This window comes from Ornithodoros turicata, chromosome 8 (genome assembly GCF_037126465.1).
Source record: "Ornithodoros turicata isolate Travis chromosome 8, ASM3712646v1, whole genome shotgun sequence".
NCBI classification, from domain to species: Eukaryota; Metazoa; Arthropoda; class Arachnida; order Ixodida; family Argasidae; genus Ornithodoros; species Ornithodoros turicata.
In genome coordinates this window covers 37,845,618-37,867,400 of record NC_088208.1, presented here as the reverse complement: position 1 = coordinate 37,867,400, position 21,783 = coordinate 37,845,618, and the positions used below count along the sequence as shown (strand labels likewise).

Genomic DNA, 21,783 nt, shown 5'->3' with positions numbered 1-21,783 from the left:
ACCGTTAAAAATAAACGCTATGGAAAAATCGCGTAAGTGTCCACCGTTAAAAATAAAACGTCCAAAATATACAATTAAATAAATCCACGATAAAAATAAACGGTGTAACTATCCACCGTTAATAATAAATCGTCAAAAACTTACGCTTGAAAATATACTATTTTTAAAAAGTGAGATGAAACCGGCTCTCAATGCCCGCGCCGCCCAAGGCATGGTGAACTGCAAGCAAGGGACCTAAACTAACCTCACAAGACCAGACTAACCTGAATCAACTCTAACTAACCGAAACTAAACTAACATTTTCTTACCAGACCTAACATGACCTACACCGATGCAGAATTGAACAAGTCCGCCTCCGTAATAGATGAAGGGGGGATTTTGAAACAATTTATTTTTAATGGTGGATTATTAAGAGGTGATATTTAAGCGGTTTATTTTTGGACGTTTATTTTTAACCGTGTATTTTTAAGCGGTTTATTCTTAATGGTAGATTTCGTGTACCCTCATCTGTGTCACCTTTTCTACCTGGAAATAATGGGCGTAGTCGTTGGGGGTGGGGGAGGTTAAGGGGAATACTACTTTTGACTGTTCATCTATGAGAGGGGAGATTCTTCCCCATAGGACCCCCCCCCCCCCTCCAACCCCCGGAAAGATATTTCTGGCTACCACTTTTCTGGAAATACCAGAGTGATGCAATGGAAAACATTCCTGCTCCCGATGTGTTCCCGTCTAATAGCATCATAATTAAAAAAAAAAAAAAAGTATTCGAAAACTATTTTTAGCTTTAGATCACGATATGGTTCCGGTTTCAGCTTGCTGCCTACCCTGATGTCAATACGAAACACACACGCATCACACACGTGACCCTTCTGTCCACGTGACAAAAAATGGACGACGAGTTGGAAGATGAGCTCGCGTACGACATATTTTGGGCTCACGTAAAGATTGTCTCGAATCTGGCAGGCCATCTGGGTACTATGTCAGAATCCTTTTCTTTTTACGTCTGGTTATACATGTTTCGCCCTGGTACGGTCGCTGCTGTCCTTGCCCTGGTAGCTGCAATCTTGTTGTGTCAGTCCACTGATATTTGGTTTCACCTATTCATGAAACGTCTGCGATACGCTTTAAGTCACTACAGTTCCGGTGAGAACATTAAGCTCCTCGTCAACCCTTCGTCTCCGCATGACCGCAGAGCGCTGGAGTATCAAGGCAAATATGCCAGCGTATATGCCTTGCAAGGTCGGAGACCCAGGATGGAGGATCGCTTCAACATCCTGGAGGATGAGGAGCAGGATGTTCATCTCTACGGTGTCTTCGATGGACACGGCGGAGAGGTACTGCAGTCTGTACTATGGTTTTGTATTAATCTACTATCCCACTCTCGGATGACATCACTTAATTTTCGTGTTTCGTCATAACGCGCAGGTGCGTTGCAGAGCAGTTTGTTTTGTGGTGCTGAATTAAGGACATGATCTGTCATTTTCCGCAACGTTTTCAGGACTGTTGTAGTCACCTGAGAACAGAGTGGGACGAAATCTGGTTTCTCCTGGTGCGACTTTTCGAGTACAGTGCAAGTCTTTTTGAGAACAGGAAAACGTACTATGACATTCAGACATTCAGACTGTTCCTTATAGAAGTCCCTCGCAAAATTTACTTTCGAATGGTGTAGTCTAAGCTGTTATTTTCTGCATCTGATGTCTGCTTGACATTCGAAAGGACATGCATGGCTTTTTCACCTGTGGCCTTCAAAAGTGGTTTACATTCGGTATGGCGTTTGCAGCACGTTTATTTTGGTGATACCAGTTACTCTGATATGCTTGGTCACCTTCTTAGTCATACTCTGGGTATAAAATTCGCTCGTTAATAACTGGCTGTTCATAGTGGTGGTCCCTGTTTCATTTTTCATCTGTGTCGTCATGCACTTACAGTACAGACATTTTCCACCACGACTGAGCACATCATAAGAACGCTGTGGCAGTGTTGTTTTTAGCTTTTGTCCGAGTCTAAACATCTCCAGCCCCTACACGTCTTTTACAGTTTTCGGCAGAGTACGCGGAGAAGCACCTGTTCTCGAACCTGCTGAAGAAGTTGGTCGCAGCCAAGCAGAAGATGACCAAGGTGGCGGACGACTCTTCCTCTGACTTGGAGGCATCTGATGACAGCCGACAACAAAATGCCACCAACAACAATGACACCCTCTTGTCCGAATTCTCCAAGATAATCTCGGAGGAAATTCTCAGCCTCGATGCCTCCCTGCTGGACATTGCGAAAGCATCTCGAGATCTCTCGGGTGAGCACAGTGGTGTTCTGCAGAGGAATTGTTTGTGGGACGCTATTACACTGCTGGCTCTTGTCGACTGTGGGCGTGAACGCAGACACAAACTGGATTTTCATGCTGTGCGCAGGAATTACGTGCAGATGGCAAAAAACACACACATCTGTGCAGGGTTATATCATTGATGCAGTACTAAGTAGTCCCACACCCTTTCTTTTAAATCCAGGGTCAACTGCACTGGTGGCACTCATCCACGGCAATGACGTTCTAGTTGCGAATGTCGGGGACTCTCGAGGTGTGATGTGCGACAATAAGGGCATGGCCATTCCGCTTTCTTTCGACCATAAACCACAACAGGTGTGTACCCATTCCTCCTTTTGGCCACTTCATCGTACAGTGCTGGACTTTACGGAACTTAGGGACTTTACGGACCTTACGGGAATTTACGGAACACGCTCCTTAGAGTGACACACTAGCAGCACATGGGACCATACGGACTTAGAGATGTGCCTGGGTATAACTCGGTCACATGTTTGCAAGTCCATACGGTGCCGTTCGTTCCAGCGGATCACTCAGAGGGAGGAACGTGCCGGGGCATGTTCCGTAAAGTCCAACACTGTACGACTTCAGCAAAAGCACAATGATGCTGACAAGCTGGTGCATGACTGCGAAATAAACCCGAGACAAGGAGTACAGACAAATTCTCGTTTATTCTGTACTCCTTGTCTCAAGTTTATTTTGCTGTACATCATCATACATAGAGAGAGTAAAAATGGGTTTCACCGGGTTCCACCCCAAAAGACCAATGACTAAAAAGATGAATGTGAAAGAGATTTAATTAATGTAATGTAATAATAATGTAATAATGTAAATGTAAAATTTAAATCGTATGACTTACTTTACAACTTCTGCAACTTCTTCGTGATCTCTTGGAAGCCTCGCTCCTAACAAACCCAAAACCTACTCTTCCGAGCAGTTGAAAGAGCACAGGCGAATAAAAGAAGCCGGCGGCTTCATAACCTTCAGCGGCGTCTGGCGCGTGGCCGGCGTCCTGGCGACCTCCAGGGCCCTCGGCGACTTCCCCCTCAAGGAACGCCAGCTCCTGGTGGCCCAACCCGACATCCTTTCGTTCCGCGTCGAGAACGGAACGTCCGGCCTCGTGCTCGCCACGGACGGACTGTGGGACGCGTTGTCCAACGAGGAAGCGGCCGGTTTCGTCTCCAAGCACCTCGACGAGCCGTATCACGGAGCGCGGAGTTTAGTCCACCGTGCGTACAACGCAGGTTCTCAAGATAATATATGTGCCCTCGTAGTTGACTTACGGTCGAGGGGAACGTTGAAGAACACATAAGGTGAGCAGCGTTGTTGTTGCGTTGTCAGGCTCTGTCACGTTTATGTACGGAATGGTTGAAAGGAGCATTCTCGCCGTCCTTGTTCAAGAAGGGTAACGCAGAAAATGCGTGTATTTCTACGTTTGCAGGGAAACGGTTGAGTGTTGTGCTAACGAACATCCTTACACAAGACAACTTTAATTAATTTAATAGAAAATGCGGGAACTTCGATGCGGACAGTGCATGTTTAGAGGGTATCTGTAGCAGATCTTTGTGCTTACAGGGGAGCAGTCGAGCATTGCCATGGCAAATGTTTTTGTAGATGGAAACTGAATGTATCTGACAAAAGTCCACACGTTATAGGGACACTCCGTTGCAATTGAGCTGCCCTTAACGTGTTGCATTTTGGAAAAAAGCTATTTTGTTCTCTGAATACTCTCAAGTAGTGATGGGCTACTCTTCTGACCCAACAACGTGAGAACAGATGTATTTACTAAGCGCGTATAGGAGATGCACATGTACAGCTCGCGTCAAAGTGAACTTGAACACTGCTACCCTGACCTAAGACCTTAAAGACCTACCCTGCCAGCGCCTAGCAGGAAACCGCGCCCTCGTAACAATGGCCACCCCTCTAACTGGAATGAGCTGACCCATATGCCCTCCACCGTTATTTCTTCTAAGCACCATCAGGGATCGCAGTCAGGAACGGCCTTCAGGTTAACACTGATGGGAGCTGTACCTACTCAGATGCCAGGTGCAAATGCTGACTCCTATAATGATGTTTGTAAAGGTCTCTCGATGACTGAATTGCAATGTGCTACTTCTCAGAAATGTTGCTTTTCCAGAAAGTTTTTGTGTTCCGAATTTTAATATGTGGGTGTCCGTAATGCTGGACATTTGTGAGCACGAATTTGTGGACACTATTACTTTTTGGTGATTTTGGTGAAGTTTCCCAGGGGGAAAAGTTCCTGTCTGAAAGCTCCCCTCTTTGCTGAATCGAAAAAGTGTCCAGGTCAAACGAAGGTGAAACCACGTCCTTTACTAACAGGTTTATTATAATAATAATAATAATAATAATAATAATATATCAAAACGATTTTGCATCGTTCTTGCTAGTGATGCGATTGCTCTGCCTGGCAGGTGCAGGTGGGTGCTGGGTTGCAGGTGATTATGTAGTGGAATGCCCCTTTAAATTGATTCCTAGCAAACTCAATATACATGCTGAGTCATCATTTGCACTATGTATGAGAATCAGTTTAAGTTGTGTCGTTTCCAACAGAAATAATATGCGGGCCTTTCTCTGACAACGCCAGCACGACGTATTTTAACAAATATCTGGATGCATGCCAACTTACTCTCACGTTTAATAATTACCAAAGGCTGCTCTCTGGTTCTAGTCGAATTTTTAACGCCACCTTTGCTCAGTGCTGCCTCCAGAAAGCAATTTTTGTTTCTACACATGTGACGTCTGCAACCACAATGCATTCTGCGGGGGGGAATAGTAACAACCGCTTACTTTGCGGAAATTATTCATTCCTTACACCTATGTTAATCGGTAGCCCTATTGGCTGCCACCTAATGGGTGACATTCAAAGAACAAGTATGTTTTATTTATCTTTTCTGACATTAGATACTTACCAGATGTGTATGCTAGGAAGCGTTGTAGAGTATTTTTTTGTTTTCTATACTGCGGGTCACATAAGAAGATCAGTAGATTGGATTGAAGTCACCCTCGACGCAGTTTGACACGTTTGCAACACCATAGAAAGCAGTACGTAGGATGAACAACAGTGTGCGTATCAGTAAAGCATGATGATGTAGCAAAAATGACCATAGCCACTGATGTTACTTGTCTTTCTGTTGGCACCATGTGAAATTACCCACGTGCTACAATTTCTGTAGCATTTGAGTTGAAGTCATAGCTGGTGTGTTGTTGCACGCTGAGTCGCTTTAGGTTTATGACATCTATTTAGTTATGACTACTTCTGGGGGTCTATAATGAAATCTGTTGACTTTCAAGGGGTGGTCAACTCATGAGGCAACACACTTTGTGTGTGTGTGTGTGTGTGTGCGCATGATGGCTGCGTAATGTTATAACATGTCTATTTATTTGTCACGTATACACTTACTATATTTAGGTTCACATTTTTATTTATTACTTTTATCTATAGGTAGAGATATTGAATAAATTATGGCTGCTATACGTTTGTGCATTAGTCCCTCGAAATAACTTCTCTATTTGCTGCACTGCGTGTGGAGTCTCTGCTACTCAGCAAGCCGCGTAACTTTTGGGGTCGGGGATTTGCACCAGATTTTTATCTCGGGGGGGTGGGGTGGGGTGGGGGGTTGGAGCCCTGTAGTTGGGTGTGGGTGACATCTGTGTCATGTGGCCAGTGCTGTTTATATTCGCGGAATATATATTTCCTTTTGAAAATTGTGGGCGGTGCTTTAACATCTCTTGTGTCGGGTGGGTTGAGTGCTGGGAACAGAATTCCTGTGCAGCACAGAATAACTACCACATTCTTGATGCATCAACTGAGAGGAAAATACGCTAGTCAACCGGCTTGAGCCAAGGCCAAAGGAATTACCAAAAGCTCGGTGCACAAAAATTTTGCTTTTCCAAAAGTTACCGAACAAATTAAAAGAAGTGAAACACATTGCCAATGACACGTGCCCGCTGTCAAGCTTGTTGTGTATACATATATATGTAGTCTCGTTTATTTTTGCAGCTGTTTTACGGTTTCAAAGCATAGCATGCTCACTTTTCTCGTTACGCATTGAGTAAATGTGCCTTCGAAGTATGTCGCGGAGTAGTTAATCAGTGTAACAGCGAGGTACAGCCAACCAAGACAAGTGGCGGAATACAACAATATGTGGCAGTTGTGCATCTCAAAGTTTCATTGTTGATTTTTGTTGATTGCAATCCAATCGTTTCGGCCCAGATATCACAGCCATGCATGTTGAGAGAACTGATTTGGTTTTATCTCCCATTGACTAGCATGGATCACTTCAGGCCTTCAAAGATATGTCCTTCCCTAGATAAACTCGAGGGGAACGTACCTGTTGCGTGTAGGAATTTAGCGAGGTTTACAAGAACCCTGCGAACTGTGTCTTGTTGGATGGACTGGGGTAGGTCACAAGTACTTGAATAACAAGTCACGTTATGATAGAGACTGCGTTGGTCGGAGGTACAACCATACAGCAACACGGAGGACACAACTGCAAGGCCATCAATTAAGGTGGTTAAGGGGGCGTCAATTAAGGGGGCGTTAGACGCAAAGAAAATCGGCACTGCGAATACTCATTACGCACTGAGATCAGAGCAGGCTTCCCACCAGTGAGGCAGCAGCAACCAGGTCATATACTTTCGAGAACTTATGAGAATGACCAGGTGATCGTGCTGCTCTGACGTCATCGCTCGGCATGGAAGTTTGTTCAATGGTTTCTGCCTCACCAACTATGACATGCAGTAAAAAAAATTTTGTGTGTTCTTAAAGGTACACTAAAGTGCAAAAATTTCTCCTCGCTGAGTGAATGATGCCATTACCTTGAAACCAACACAAAAGGAACATGATCCATCAGCTGTAGCATTTATGATTCAAGAACAAAAAAAAAAAACGAAAAAAAAAACAAAAACGTTGATCAAAGGGGATCTTTTCCACTTTTTTGGTGCCCCTTTAAATACTGGCTTGCAGTACAATGTTTGCACGAAACAATGAACCACATTTATCAAAGTGTTGCATCCCCTGTAACTAACATCTTTCTTCAGGCAAACACACTGTTCATATTGTGGTACTACATTGAGGTGCTTTAGAATTAACTCTTGAGTAGTCTTTTGTATATCATTGATTTTAGAAGAGCTCTAGCGAATGGCTCCTTGTTCAACGACTACTTCATGCGCACTTTGGAAGTGAATAAGTTTTGTGGCCTAATCCCTGTGTTGTCCAAGTTTTGATGTTACTATTTGCACGTGTACTGAGAACGGTGTTTTCTCTATGTCATAACGATGTTTGTAGTAAAGCTCAGTTTACACTGTGTTGCATCATTGATTTTATGCCCACACGTTCTACATTGACGGACCTCCTTGGAAAAAAAAAGCGTAACAACGGAGGACATGGAACGCACCTCAGTTCAGGAAGGTTCCGTGCTAGTGTCCATTTTGGAGCAATTTGAGCTGTGAGCCTTACACATATAGAGGATTTGACTACTGAGGGAATTGTACCAAAATTGGTCTCTCCGAGACTTTCCGTGAGGCAGGATTTGAAAGTCCCACATTACATCATAATTACATCCTAATACGTCGTAATTACATCCTGCATCCTAGTAACCGTTAGGTGCAGTGCTTGATGCCATTTAGTCATGTCACTGATAGTGAAGGAAGTGGTACGCAGGACACTTCTATTGCTCACATGTCTGGGAACCCTAGAACCCAATATTGCAGAATAGGAGTAACACACCATGTTGTGTAAATTTCTCTTCTTCAAATAGAATGTACCGGTTGCTATTCATAACTGGATATTTCAACGGCTCCTTCAGCTCTGAAATATGCAACCTGAAGCTGAAACAGACATAACAGGAAAGCAATGTTGTACGTAGCTCCGTTAAAAGCAACGCCGTTGCCATAATCGTTACTGCTTTCGGTATCGAAATGCGGATCGCCGTACTTTTTTAAATCGGTATCGGAAGAGTACTTCCGTTACAAATTTATGGTGATGCTCTTCACTGATCATATTTCTTACTTTGTTATGGGTGTGCCTATTACTCAACTAGAAGCCTGTGGACAGAACCATGTGATACGTAAGGGGTATTATGCCTCACACATTTTCATTTTTTTTGTTCAAACCTGGAGGAAATAACCAAGCTGGGCTCAACAAAAGAGTTGAGGTCAACGAACAGGGTTCAAGTCCTTAACAGTGCAACCTGGATTCCACTGCTATGCTGTCATGTCACACTGAGTCGTGCTCATGCTTGTTAACTTCGGATAGGTTTTTTTTTTGTCGTCGGACCCCACGGTATATATGTGGGCCTGACGCTAGCGTAATTGTCTGTCGGCTGCCGGAGAAACCACGGCGTGCAAAGATGGCAGGAGAAAGTGTTGAGGACTAGGTATAGATAAAACTCTAGCAAAGTGTCGAAGCTACATAATAAATATCTGCCTTCTGTCTTTTTGCTGCGAAACTATCTACACCCAATTCGTTATTATACAAATGGATGTCCCTGTAAGTGAGGCTTTGATGTATGTATCGTTGTATTTTCAGCAAAAGTAGTCTTGCTTTTTTTTTTAGCAATGGTGGTGGTACTCTGTTACCTTCGAAAAGGAGTATCGATACGGGTATTTTGCTATTTTTTACTCAAATGACTAGTATTGGTATCGTGACACCACATTTTGGTAATGGGTACAACATCGCAGGAAAGTGAGCAGTTACACTAATAAAATGCCGAAAGGCCGTTCCTACACTTCATTAAGGGCTTCTTGCATGCATACCGGGCAATAAGAGTGACTCAAGGAACGAGATATCGCAACAAAGCAAGCATTTATTTAAAAAGAACACTCATTAAATTTTCTGGAAAGCAGCTACATCCACAGACTGTACGTAGTCCTCGAAATTTTGGATCTCCTCCGACAGCCAGTCGATGCTGACCTTCTCGTCTTCGACCACACACACAATTTGCAGCTTGTGAATACCGTACGCCAAAGGAACAAGCTTCGAGACTCCCCAGACCAAACCGTCACAGCCCACGCTCCTGACGCACTTTTCTAATTCCTTCATGTCGGTTTCATCGTCCCATGGCTTCACGTCGAGGATTACGCTGGACTTCGCAATGACGCCTGGCTTCTTGGCCTTCTTCTCGGCATAAGCCTTCAGTCGCTCCTCGCGGGCCTTCTCGGCCTCTTCGTCGGGCTCATCGTCGGAGCCGAACAGGTCGACGTCGTCATCGTCGTCGGCAGCAGGAGCAGCGGTCTTCGTCGCCGCCGCCTTTGGTGCTCCCTTCTGGCCGGGGAACGAAGCCTGCTCAGATTTCGAGAACGACTTGATGTGGTTGTACCACCGGAGAGCATGGGGGTACTTGTCGGCAGCCGGTGCGGCAGAAAGGGCCTCGAAAGCCGCGACGTCTGCTTGGGATGGCTGGTACCCCTCGACGTAGCTTTTGTGAGTGAGATGGTCGTTGAGGGAGTTCAGACCGCTGTCAGATTTCAGGTCGCCGAAAGCCATTGCGAGAGCTTGGGAGACACGTGCAAACTGCTGAAGGAGCACGAAGGAAAAGGAGGTGCAATGGCGGAGTACGAAGTCAAGACAAGAGCACCACGCAGGCGCTTTCCCGTGAATGGTGAAAAGTATTGTAGTAATCTCCTTTGTCACATTTTATTCCTTAGCAATAAAATGCGTGTTATGTTTCAGCTAAGTCTCGCTACTGCTGTTTAATATTCAGTGTTTTACGCTTTTGTAGTTTTTATTCCCTCACTGCAAGGTGGATCCACAGCCGGCTTTTCCTGGATCTTTTTGGCTTGAGAGCGTACAATCCAAGTTAATCCGCAGAAAATACAGAAAATGGCTTCGTTGAGGCAAGGACTCCGAGTGTTCGTCGGTAATTTAAGCTGGACAGTTGGGAAAAGTAAGTTTGTGCAAAAATCATATGTAGTACCAATTAGCCCTTCGAACTGGTGTAAATACATAACAAGGTCGAACGTAAGGGCGCCTTCTTTCGAGGGGTTACCGCTAAGTTCCGCACGCCGGCGTCTTACCGACAGAAGTACGTAGAAGCGGATGCCTAATAACTTTCCTTGTCCTCTTCAGAGGAACTGCGCGACTACTTTTCACAGTTTGGATATGTGTCATCTGCCATGGTTATCTTTGTAAGTCCAGTTCGTCACTTGAGCAGCAGTTGCACAATACCTCGTGCTCGTGTTTCATTCAGTGCTGATGTCTTTCAGAACAAGGATACAGGGATGTCGAAAGGGTATGGGTTCGTTCGATTTGGAAACAAAGATGGCTTCATCAATGCTACCAGGCAGCAGCAACACGACCTAGAAGGAAACACGGTATGTCGCTACCCAAAAAAAACAACAACAACAACTTTATTACAAGATGATGAATGGGGAGCTTCATCGCCAGGGCCGGGGAGCAGTCACAGGTGTCTTAACTGCGGGCAGAATGAGGCAGCGTTGTGTGTTTTTTAGCGTACTGCAACAACTCACGGCATGCCCTCCCACTGTGACTCTGGTGTGGCGTCACCCTGGACCAAACGTGATGTCACCGCACTATATCCCAAATACCATGTCCCACTCCACCCAGCTTTTCTACTGGGTGACACTCCTTACTTAGTCAGATGTAGATGTTAAGCATTGCTCCGCTTTTATCCAATATCGCCGAACTCCTCGTGTAAATATCTCATCCTGGATCAGCTCATCGCTCACACTTGTAGATAGCTTTTAACTGCCACACTCACTTGTTATCGTCGTCCTCCTCTCTCTCTGATCCTGGTCCGTCTCATTGCTCATACCTGTTGATAGCTTTTAAGTATCACACACACACACACTCTCACATCATGGCTCCCATAATCATCTCCCACACACTCACCATAGTTTTGGCGCTCTCTTGGCCTTTGTTGCCTTTGTGCCATTAAACCCATAAACTCTCTCTCTCACTCACTATTCCCTTCCTCTGATACACCTGTCACGTATAGGGTTGCCACCAGGCCGGTATTATACCGGCACGACCGGTTATTTGCTTCCTCTGCCGTTGCCGGTAGGAAGGTGATACCGGCAGCCTTTTGCCGGTATTTGTGGCTCAAGACCTTTCGTAAGGGCTTTTACGGGGTTTTTCCTTCAACATTCCACTGCAGCTCGAATAAATCTGGAGCACAGACCAAACTCCGCAGTCACCAGTCGTTTTCTTAGTTATTCATTATTATTATTATTATCATTGTTATTCATTACGTCTTGTGTTCGGAGGGGACAAGAGCAGTGGTTGTGCAAAGCTGCTGGTGGTTGTGTCGAGCCAGCTAGACCGTTCCTCACCCACTTTCCCTTTCCTCCTCTCCCTATATTCCACCTCCTCTCCCTCAGCCAGTATTTTTCACTCCGAAAGGTGGCAACCCTCGTCATGTATGAAGTTGTCATTTCCAACGAATGACATTCTAGCTGTTTCATACTCATTGTTTGCTCGCATAATTAACGCTGTCCCAACTTTTGTTGGGCAACTGAACGTTGGTTGAAAGAGCCGGATCATTCCACGCAGATGATCCAATGGTGCTGCCCGACTCCCTTCTGGACAAAGTTATCTATCGCGCATACACTGCACTATAAATATACGTTCCCCAGAAGTTTACTGAGAAGTATTGCGCCACTCTCGGTCAACGCCGGGACAGAGTTTTCGGGAAGCACGAATACGTTTGTTTGAAATTGCGTGAGTGGTTTCCTCTGTTGCACGCAGAATTGTGGCACTGATACAGACAATTTAATCCCCGTATGCAATAAGAGGATAAGTAGACTTATTCCCTTTTTACAAGGTACCGGGAAGGTAGTACTGCGCTGGTTGTTGGACGCCGTGCTTGTCACCGTTGGCCCCTTTTGTGTATGTGCATGCTCCTATGCACTGCACCTATGCAGTTCGTCCCTCCTCTTCCTGCGGTACACCAGGATCGCTTGCTAATTTGTTCAACGAATGTTGGTACCCCATGCATCTAGTGCCCATGGTTCTAGGCGTGCCAGCCCAGATACTGGTGGGAAGTAGAATGCGCCGTAATTTCACGCGTATTAGCCGTGGCTTATGCACAATTTTTTTTTTTTCTCACGGGTGCTCTGCGGCTTATCTGATGACTGTTGTTCCCTCGTATTTTCTCCATACGCCGGTTTTAACGAAAGGGCCGACAGTGTCTCTGGAACAGCACGGCCCTGCCAAGTGCGAGTGCGGCTCATCTGCCCGAAAGTTTTCAAAATGTTCCTAAAAAAATGGGTCCTGCGGCTTATACGCGCGAAATTACGGTAATGGTAGTTGAGAGCACCTCGAGTGTGAGTGTTATGATCCATTTTTTCCTCGGTAGTTAATGCGCTCCTCCATTTTTGTTTTGGTCAGAAAGTGTACTAACTGTGGAAATCAATATAGTAAATTCAGAGTCTGGTTATTCGAACTATTCGGGCTATCGTAAAGCTACGTTGCATCTGTCGATTGACCACACCCTTGTTTTTTGTTTCAGCTGTCGGTGCACGCAGCCGTGGAAAACATACGGTAACAGATCTGCTGCCACCCTGTAGGCAACCTTGTAAGTGACGACAACCATAAATGTATAGTCAACAGTCAAAGCACCTACTGGTATCACTTTATTCGTATTGTCTGCGCTTGTTTCTGGTAAATTGCTGGAGCCACTTCTGATGGTCGGTCGTCGTTGTAAAGACAGAAACAACGTCTCCGTCGTAGGTTTCAGCATACCAGGAAAACACACCCAGAAGTCTCCACCCTCCTTCATTGTACCACAGCGGAGCTCCGAAATCATCCTGCAAGGAGCAGTGCAATGGAGGCTTTAGACACGTACCTGTGCTAAGAGAACAGTGCTGAGACAGAGCTTTCACGTAAACCGCAAAATTTCCAAATCCTAAGTTTCCGACTCGGGCCGACCACATACTGTAGCGGGACGAAATGAAACGCATACCTGCCAACTCTCCCGATTCATCCGGGAGACTCCCGGATTCGGACCGGTTTGTACGATTGTACGGCCGAGAAGCAAATCTCCCGGAAAATGCAGTTTCCCTCTCTATATCTCAAACGCCTGCTTTTTCTCTGGGCACACAGACGAAAACGTGAATCCAATACCAGCCCAATTGCCATTGGCATCACTGCCACTTCCCGGAGCCTCTGTGTTACGGGGTTCTGGTCATGGTTCGAGTTCTAGCACTTGTAGTTTCCGGGCATTTCCTCCATATTTTCGGGCGACAAAAGTGCCCTTGCACTAGATGTTTTGACCTAGCGTACCTCGCAAAGAGAACAGAGACATAGTTTTGTGTCCTCGCGTCACTTTTGAGAAAGTGTTATAGCCTTGTCACAGCTTGACACCCAGATAGTTTCTTGGAGAGGGCAAAGTCTGTTGCTGCAAAACTTGTGCCCGATGAGCCTGCTGGGGTGAAGTGTGCTCCTGTTACATATGCAAATAAAAGCCACCCAACAATGGCTTTCTCCTTCCTACCTACCCCCCCCGCTTTTGAAATCTCTCTAATTTGGATGTTCCCAAGTTGGCAGGTATGGAAACGTGACATGGCTCTCGGTTTGCAGTGAAGATTGAGAACGAGCGTAGGACAGTGTGTAGGACTGCTGTGTGACTGCTGTGACTAACCTGTTGTGGATATCCCCTGACGGCCGTAGTACAGACTTGTCCTTCCAGGATCCAGTTGTCTAAGTACTCCCGACAAACCTTGCCCCTCTGCAGACGCAGGATTGCTTGCTGAAGTTGACGGCTGTGCTGCACATTGCCATAGCCTGCGTAGTAAAGGATGCGTTGAACATTTCCCCCTTGCCATTGTGTGAAGCGGAAACGAAATTCAAAAGTGGCAACGTTAATGGAAACCAAATTCGCAGGACGTTTCCCTCGGTGTTTTCGCATTAATATGAAAATTATACATATCCGCACTATTCTTCCATTCATTCATTCATTCATCCGTTTATTTTCGGGACTTTCTTTCGTGTTGAGCCTACTGCACGTCAAGATGGACGCGGAAGTGTTGGATGACGTGTTATTTTTGCGCACGAGCGGAGACTTTTGAAACTTAAAGGCACGTATTTCCGCAACCTGAGAGGCATCTACTTGCGGCATATAAGATTCCTGACGAACTTTGCATTAAAGTCTTTAGCGTTTGTGTTGGCGTGGCTGTCCTTTTGCATTAATAATAATAATAATTTATTTCACCAATGACACTTGGTGAGGGAATACAGACAAAAAGCTGCAAAAACTGCAGCTTGACGAGGTCTGACCCCTTTTTGTAGCTTATGCTGATGACACCGCCCTATTCCTGCAAGGAAAGTGTCTCACAGATTTAACAACAAAGATGAACAACTTCTTATCAACCTTCTACACGTGGTCTACAAAAAATTATTTGATAATTAACCCCCTTAAAACCAAAGCTGTTGTTTTCCACCCACTGCATAAGGCTATTTCCTGCTCCAAATCTGTTGTTATCTGTACAAGCGCGATATCTTTTGTCAAGGAAGTGAAGTCACATTCATTATGTAACTAGAATATCTGACATGAAAAAGCCAAAGCCAGACAGTACGAGTTGGGGATGAGAAACAGAAACCAGTACCGAAATTACGTCGGAAACAGAAACGAGATTCTTAAGAGGAAGCAGAAGCCGCTACCGAAAGTAGTCCAGAAACGGAAACGAAAAGCCGACTTTTTTCAGTTACCGGAAACAATATTTTCTGTAACCAACAGTGGTAGTAAGCATTTACCAGCTTGTGCACAGTATACCTAGGGTTCTTCATTTTCGCGTTAAACCCGATTTTTCACGATAGTTCCCCCCCCCCCGAACAAGTTTTCCAGAATTCGGGTGAAACCCGATATCTACCTGAAATCCTTGCGGTCCTTCAATTTGTCGTTCTAGATAAATCGTCGAAAAATTTGTGACAACCTATTTGTCCTCCTTTTATAATCCCCTCCTGCAGGGGTCAAAGACGAGCTTTTGTGAAGCTCGGCCAAGCGTTTGAATAGCACTGTCATTCACTGCCCCAGTTCCGAGCGGAAATATAAATATTCTTGTTTCTCGTCCCAGTGTCACAGCAGTGGCTCGTTTCATATGCCTTTTGTTTCACCCGAAAATTCCCCGATAACAGAGATCGCAGCGCCCGAATTCTCGTATGTAAATAGCACCCGATCCCCCCCCCCCCCCCCCCCCCCCCCACACGAATTCGAAAAATCATAAAACCTGAAAACGAAGGGACCTAAGTATACCTGATTCCGACTACCTGCCTGGAGGGAGTACTGACCTTCGTTAAGGTTTCCCCATCCCGCCGTATCGAGCTCCTCGCCGAAAAGGTACGACGGGAACGCTTTGGGGAGTTGGATTGGTGTTACCGCGTCAGGGAAATCGTTGGCAACCTGGAACACCGCCAGGTCGTGGCCCGCTCTTTGCAGTCCACCGTAGAGCGTGCAGTTGTGGTGCCGAAAGATGCGGGTCACCTTCTTGGGCTTTTGCCTGTCCACATTTGCTGCTCCGAAGTGGACACTGTACTGTGCATGATAATTCCTGCAACAGTTTCAACACTTATATTCTAGTTGAAGAAAAGGAAAACAGAGAGCCGAAGTTCCGACCGGTGTTACGTTGAGCATCCACACGGTGCGGAATATCGGGAGTTGCGAACTGCGCACTTAGCAGACGACACTTGGCAGACGGCACCGTGGGCGTGTCTTCCTGTCGTCTGCTACGGAATATCTTGTGGTTGTGTAGCAGGGTATTCTCCCCACGGCTAGCAGTGTATACTTGAAGACAACGACGTTGAGCGCTCACGTGGCAGCAGAAAGCTATGACGCTTCTCACGTCTTCCGCTTCTGGGGGAATGTCGCTCGTGTGAATACACGGTTACTGTAGGCGCTGAATAAAGTACCACTTTGGGCCTGTTGAACACACACGATAAAATCGGCAAAAACTGGGAGAAGTCTAGCACTCGCAAGTGAATAAAATAGGTATTTTTAAAGAGGTAGTGAAACATTTATTTTACTGGAAAAACAAGCTTCCGTCCGTCCTTCATCAGCCGCGATACATTGAACACTTGGTTAGAGATATTTATACTAGTGTACATCAGAGAAAGGGGACAAGGAAGGTGGTGAGGAGGAAATACAAATTCTTATTAGAGAGGCTAATCGCTAAAACCAGTGCTAAAAACACTAAGATGACGCAGGACGGACGGACGGACGGACGGACGCACTGCACTTTCAACAAATGCTTAATGATCTGCCACCTTACACAACACTACAGGGCTGTTGCACTGAGGTTTGCACAGCGCCATTTCTGGGCCCAAACGGCCAGGGATCCCAACAGTAGGTAGTTTCATCAGCGGGTTTTGCATGGTGTTTCAAACTGTATGGTGCCAAGGAAAGCTACAGAACCTGTAGGAAATCCACAGAAAAAGCGGTGCTTCTTGAAAACTGCGAACAACTCGGGACCGTGTACTTGAAAGTGCCACGTCGTCTGCTAAACTAGGGAGTGTTGCATAATTTGGGGCGCTGATGTTGCTGCTCACTTGCGCCACCTGCCGCAGAGCAACAGGTCTGTGCTTGTGTTTTCTTGGGAAACTGCCCCGCTTCAAAGGGGATAAAGCACAACCTGAACCTGTCTACAGCGCCACCACCCAAGCACACGTGTCTAACTCGTGTTTTCAGGAAATGCATGTATCTTGTCAGAATGAAATACTGAACACGTACTTACACAATTGTCGGCAAACAACCTGATCTGCCTCACTTCCTCAAATAATAATGCTCCTCCTGCCCCTACATTTCCTCAAAATCTGAGTTTTCTCATACACGGCTGCACATTTCTTACAGGTCTTTAAACGTTTTACTGTACGAGAAAACTCTGATTTTAAGGAAATGTTGGGGTAGCGGAGCATTATTATTTGAGAACTGAGGCAGGTCAGGTTGTTTGCAGATAATTGCGTAAATAAGTGTTCAGTGTTTTACTCTGGTAAGATACACGCATTTCTTGAAAACATGAGTTAGAAACGTGTGTTTGAGTGGTGGTGCTGTACTGGTGTGTAAGGTTGCAGATCATTAAACATTTGTTGAAAGTGCAGTGCGTCCGTCCTGCGTCGTTTCAGAGTTTTTAGCACTGATTGTAGCGATTTCGTTATACTGTAGGTACAGGTTGGGACAAAAGTTTACGGAACACGCGAGCAACGTACTCTTTCCCCGGTGCGACACCCTAGCGGCTGCCGGAAGCGAGTGAGTTCACTGTTTCGGAGGGGTGGAAGGGTGCGCTGTTAGCGACACACAGCGGTAACTTGTACTTCCCAGGCACGCATAAGCGACACTGGAACCTGGAACCACCAGTGTGTGTCGCTAACAGCGCGTCCGTCCACCCCTTCGAAACAGTGGACTCACCCGATTCCGGCAGCCGCTAGGGTGTCGCACCGAAGAAAAAGTACGGGGCTCGCGTGTTCCGTAAACTTTTGTCCCAAGCTGTACTCTCTTAGGTTGAGTTAGGTTAGGGCTCTCTCTCTCCCCCCCCCCCCTCCCTGGTGCCACGAGGGGCTTCCGATACCCCTAGAAAAGTGATCAATGTGCACAGTGTCGTGTTCTGCTGAAAGCTTACCTTGGCCGGAGACAGCGTGCAGAAGACAGAACATGCCGTCGAGTGATGACGGCACCAGTGCAGACCTTGGGATAATATGGTTGCCCGGAACTAGGCTGTTGGAATAAACAAAGCTTGTACTCAAGGAGCGTTTCAGTATGTTAATCCTCTCATAATTTTAGTACTTTCACAATTAAATGTTCCAAAGACAGCGACAGACAACGTAAACGAATGCAAGCAGCAAGCGTGCTGCAGCAAGCGCTTGCTGTACGGACGTTGTCCATTACTGATGGGGAGGTGGGTAGGGAGCCTACATAGGAGACTCCGCCTTAGGGTGGTGTCAGCCTTTGACACACCCGCCCGCCATCTTGGTCCCCATTCCCTAGACGGCGTGGTATCGCGAGGATACTCTCTTAGAAACGAACTTCACCGCGTAGCACGCTTCTAGCCAACGATCATCTGGTAAGATATCGTTATCTGCCCTGATTTGTTAAAACGAGAGGTGTACACCTTTTTTTGTAACACTTATGCTGTACATAGTTGTCACAAAAACGGTGTACACGCCTCCCATTTTCAACAATTCAGAGCAGATAACGGTATCATTCGGGATGATGGTTGGCTGGAGCGTGCTATGCGGTGAAGTTCATTTCTATAACACCCTTCGCGATTCTGTCAAAGCAGGGGACCAACATGGCGGCCGCCTGAGGGACATCGACTGGCGGCAATCCAGAAGATGTGGGTTCGACTCCTACAGCTGGCTAACCTTTCCAGTGACTTTCATCTTTCATCTCGCTGGAGATGTCACCACCCTAAAGACGGAGTCGCGTATGTAGGCTCCCTATGATTGGGCTGCATACTGCGCCATCAGTTGGGTATGACGGAGTGCCCAAGACAACAGCACCTATCGCCACCATGTTGGGCTTCGAGGCATCGCACAACTCCCAACTCCAGATCAACGACACGAAGAAAGTCCTCCTCAAGTGGGAAAAGGCCTCCAAAATCAAATCAAGAGCGCTCCACGAGACAGCCGCCAGACCCCATCTCGAAACCGAAAGCGGCCAACACAAGCCAGAGCCACCAAGTGGCGCCCCCGCAAGACGAACTCCCCAGCATTGTGATACATGTGTTTTTGTTTTGTTTCCGCAAGTTACAGCTCATCTTCGACGCATGAGGCGGCACCGTGGCGGCACCGTGGCGGCACCTTCGACTCACGAGGCTCCAAGCCAACCGCATCTGATCCACTAGAAGAACAAGAACCATCAGCGATATCCGATCTGCCATATCCCACATCCCATCATAACATAACCTCATTTCTGTCAAGACCGTCGCTCGTGGTATTCTCCATTTGCGATACCTGGGAACGTGCAAGTTCTGAGGCAACGGTGATCTATGTTCCCGACTGGCTTACTGCTCCTGACGGCTACGTAGCCGACTTTTGTTTTAGACAGTGTCCAGTGTTATGCACATGGAATGTAGTTTTGCCGCCGTATTTGACTTGCTATGCTGTTGGTGGATTGTTTGACGTATAGTGTCGTCCTTATAATTTTCAATTTTGGTTTTCTGTTAAAAAGGAAAAAAAAAAAAAACTATGAGCGCGCAACTGGGACGAAAATAGTGACATCAGAGTACTGAGGGCTCCAGCTATCAAAAAGAAAAATTTTCTGAGATTGCAGCTCTACTGCTTGACAGCACCTTGAAATCTGAACAACAAAGCTAAAGGAACTTACGTATGCATCTCGGCAGGCTTCGTCGGGGCCCGGGTATCTTGCGTTCTCATTGTGTTCCACAGTTATCCGCACCTGTATGAACATAATAAAAACAAGAGCATATAGCATATGAGAAATGATCGAGGAGCTTGCTGCCGCAATTGGAATAAATGTTTGCCTTACAACAAACGGGTATATGTTTTGGCGCACTGGATCGCCGGCATGAATGCGTGCTTGTGGTCCATAATCTTGGTCGTACCATTGCGGAGAGGCTGAAACAAACGCATGCTGAGAATGATACGTTGTTGGTGCATGGTGTGGAAGATAAAAAGCGATAAGGCGAGTTGTGCACGCACTGTTAATAGATGAAAGAACCAGCCATGGCTTTGTACATGTCAAATGGCGAGTTTGTCAATACGGGTTCAGACTATCACCACGATGAGTGTAAGAAAGGGTAACACTCATGCTTATATTTTTCCGGCTGCATTTGGAGAAATCGTGAAGGTCTCATGGTAGTTACAGGAACCAAGATTACAACGCCTGAGTGACAGAGCTGTGATGACACACGGACCCAAGTACCGCTGCCGCTGCTGAATTAGTGTTCTAACCCTACGGGGGCTTCGGCCAGACTTGTATGTTGGGACAAGGTACTGCTTCCTTACAAATCCACAAATCCTATACGATGCCTGAATACTAGCTCCCTCTGCAGGGTGGTCTACTATTCAGGCTCCCTGGGGGAAGGGAGAACAGTCTTTCACGTTTCCTATTCGCTGACTTTGACACCTCATGGACAATCGACTGAGAGAGGAGGAGAAACCGAAACAGTTTGGAGTTCCTCCTCCTCCTTTCTGATAAGGAAGTTCTCATAATTCAGAGCGGCGCTAAGCTCTCTGGGATTTTCAGAATTTTTTTCCCCAACCGTTTTGTTGGGGTCGTTGGATACGTTACAGCTAACTGCTTGGCTTATATTACTACATTTTTCTTGTGGAAAAATTGAAAGCCCAGCGATCCGGTCAATGCAAATTGAAAGAAATGTCTCGGGCCGGTATGTCGAACTCTTATTGGGCCTGGAGTCACTAAATGGGGGGTAGAGTAGCGACACTGAGCCACGGCGGCGAGCGAGCCCGCCATCTTGAGTGCGGTGCGGCTGCGTCGCCTAGCAACGGGATGCCAATCTCCCCCTTCTCCGGTGGGGAACAACGCGCTGTTGAGCCATCTCTCAGCCCAGGAAACCGGTTTTGCATGGAGGTGACTCAACATGGACGGCGAGTTCTCGGAAGGAGAAACCACGTGACACGATCGGCCCAATCGCGCACACCGAACGGCGGCTCCAGCGCGGAAAAGGAGTGCCATACTCTGTACCTCTATTTAGTGACTCTAGTTCGGCCCAGTAGAACAACCTCTCCACTGAAGCTCAGTTTCGCAGTGCATCAACCAATCAATCAAACAGCATAGCAATATATATATCGTCTGTTCCCACTAGGCTTATCAAAAACAGTGACAGTAGGTGACCCAAAACGCCGCGTCCTCACCATCGACTCCAAGCGCATGCCACGCGATGAATGCGAAAACCGTCGGTCCCAAAATCTTTGCCATCCCGTGTCTGGCTGTGGAGAAGCGTCCAATACAACGACGCTGACGACGGCCCAGGGCAACAAGCAGACGAAGGAAACAGCGGCTGACTCGGAGCCCGTCTTCTGCTTATATATGCGGCCCTGTTTGATCTATACCTCGCTGCGCGCGTATAATTATGCTCGTTTTGTTACGGCGGACTTTCTTTTTAACTACATGTGAGGTGTACTTTGGCGTTCAAACCCTCATTGATGTTTGAGTGTATTCAGACTGACGGCCAGAAGTTAGCGAACAATTTACTACAGCCAGGCTTTGTTGTCTTGCCAGAGGTAATGGTACGCGGATGATATATGTCACCGTACGCCTGTCATGGAAACAGACGTCCGTGACATATACACCGTTTGGAGCCAACGTCGGAGTAAATACGTTTCTTGATTTACGCCAGGTTTCAGTGGGCTGAATTTCGACATGCGCATTGGCGGAGGTGCCGTGCGCACCTGTAGCGTGCTTCAATCGCGGGCATTATGATTAAGGATGTGAACACGATGGAAACGGGAGTAGTGAGTTATATGGCAGGATGGTAATATTGAACTAGTAATTGGGCACGTAGAGTGCAGGAAAATC

At 46.5% G+C, this 21,783-nt stretch overlaps 4 protein-coding genes across 4 annotated transcripts; 2 read left to right on the top strand and 2 right to left on the bottom strand.

Annotated features, from left to right (window-relative positions):
• The first annotated feature begins 872 nt into the window (after positions 1-872).
• Positions 873-7,642, top strand: LOC135367236 (protein phosphatase 1L-like). Its single transcript, XM_064600396.1, has 4 exons — positions 873-1,334; positions 2,038-2,290; positions 2,502-2,632; positions 3,252-7,642. Exons 1-4 carry the CDS (start codon positions 888-890, stop codon positions 3,624-3,626), a joined length of 1,206 nt encoding a protein of 401 aa, XP_064456466.1. The 5' UTR covers positions 873-887; the 3' UTR covers positions 3,627-7,642.
• A 1,479-nt stretch (positions 7,643-9,121) lies between these two features.
• LOC135367232 (elongation factor 1-beta-like) lies at positions 9,122-9,887 on the bottom strand. Its single transcript, XM_064600393.1, has one exon. The coding sequence runs from the start codon at positions 9,819-9,821 to the stop codon at positions 9,162-9,164; it is 660 nt and encodes a 219-aa protein (XP_064456463.1). The 5' UTR covers positions 9,822-9,887; the 3' UTR covers positions 9,122-9,161.
• On the top strand, positions 9,299-14,455 carry LOC135367235 (SRA stem-loop-interacting RNA-binding protein, mitochondrial-like). The gene is made up of 6 exons (XM_064600395.1): positions 9,299-9,936; positions 10,057-10,221; positions 10,404-10,462; positions 10,541-10,648; positions 12,805-12,870; positions 13,835-14,455. Exons 2-5 carry the CDS (start codon positions 10,158-10,160, stop codon positions 12,838-12,840), a joined length of 267 nt encoding a protein of 88 aa, XP_064456465.1. The 5' UTR covers positions 9,299-9,936; positions 10,057-10,157; the 3' UTR covers positions 12,841-12,870; positions 13,835-14,455.
• LOC135367231 (chymotrypsin-2-like) lies at positions 12,906-21,320 on the bottom strand. The gene is made up of 7 exons (XM_064600392.1): positions 21,120-21,320; positions 19,771-19,859; positions 19,609-19,680; positions 17,903-17,997; positions 15,582-15,841; positions 13,936-14,078; positions 12,906-13,102 (listed from the first exon to the last, which is right to left on the bottom strand). The coding sequence occupies exons 1-7, from the start codon at positions 21,181-21,183 to the stop codon at positions 12,929-12,931; spliced, it is 897 nt and encodes a 298-aa protein (XP_064456462.1). The 5' UTR covers positions 21,184-21,320; the 3' UTR covers positions 12,906-12,928.
• Positions 21,321-21,783: the final 463 nt, after the last annotated feature.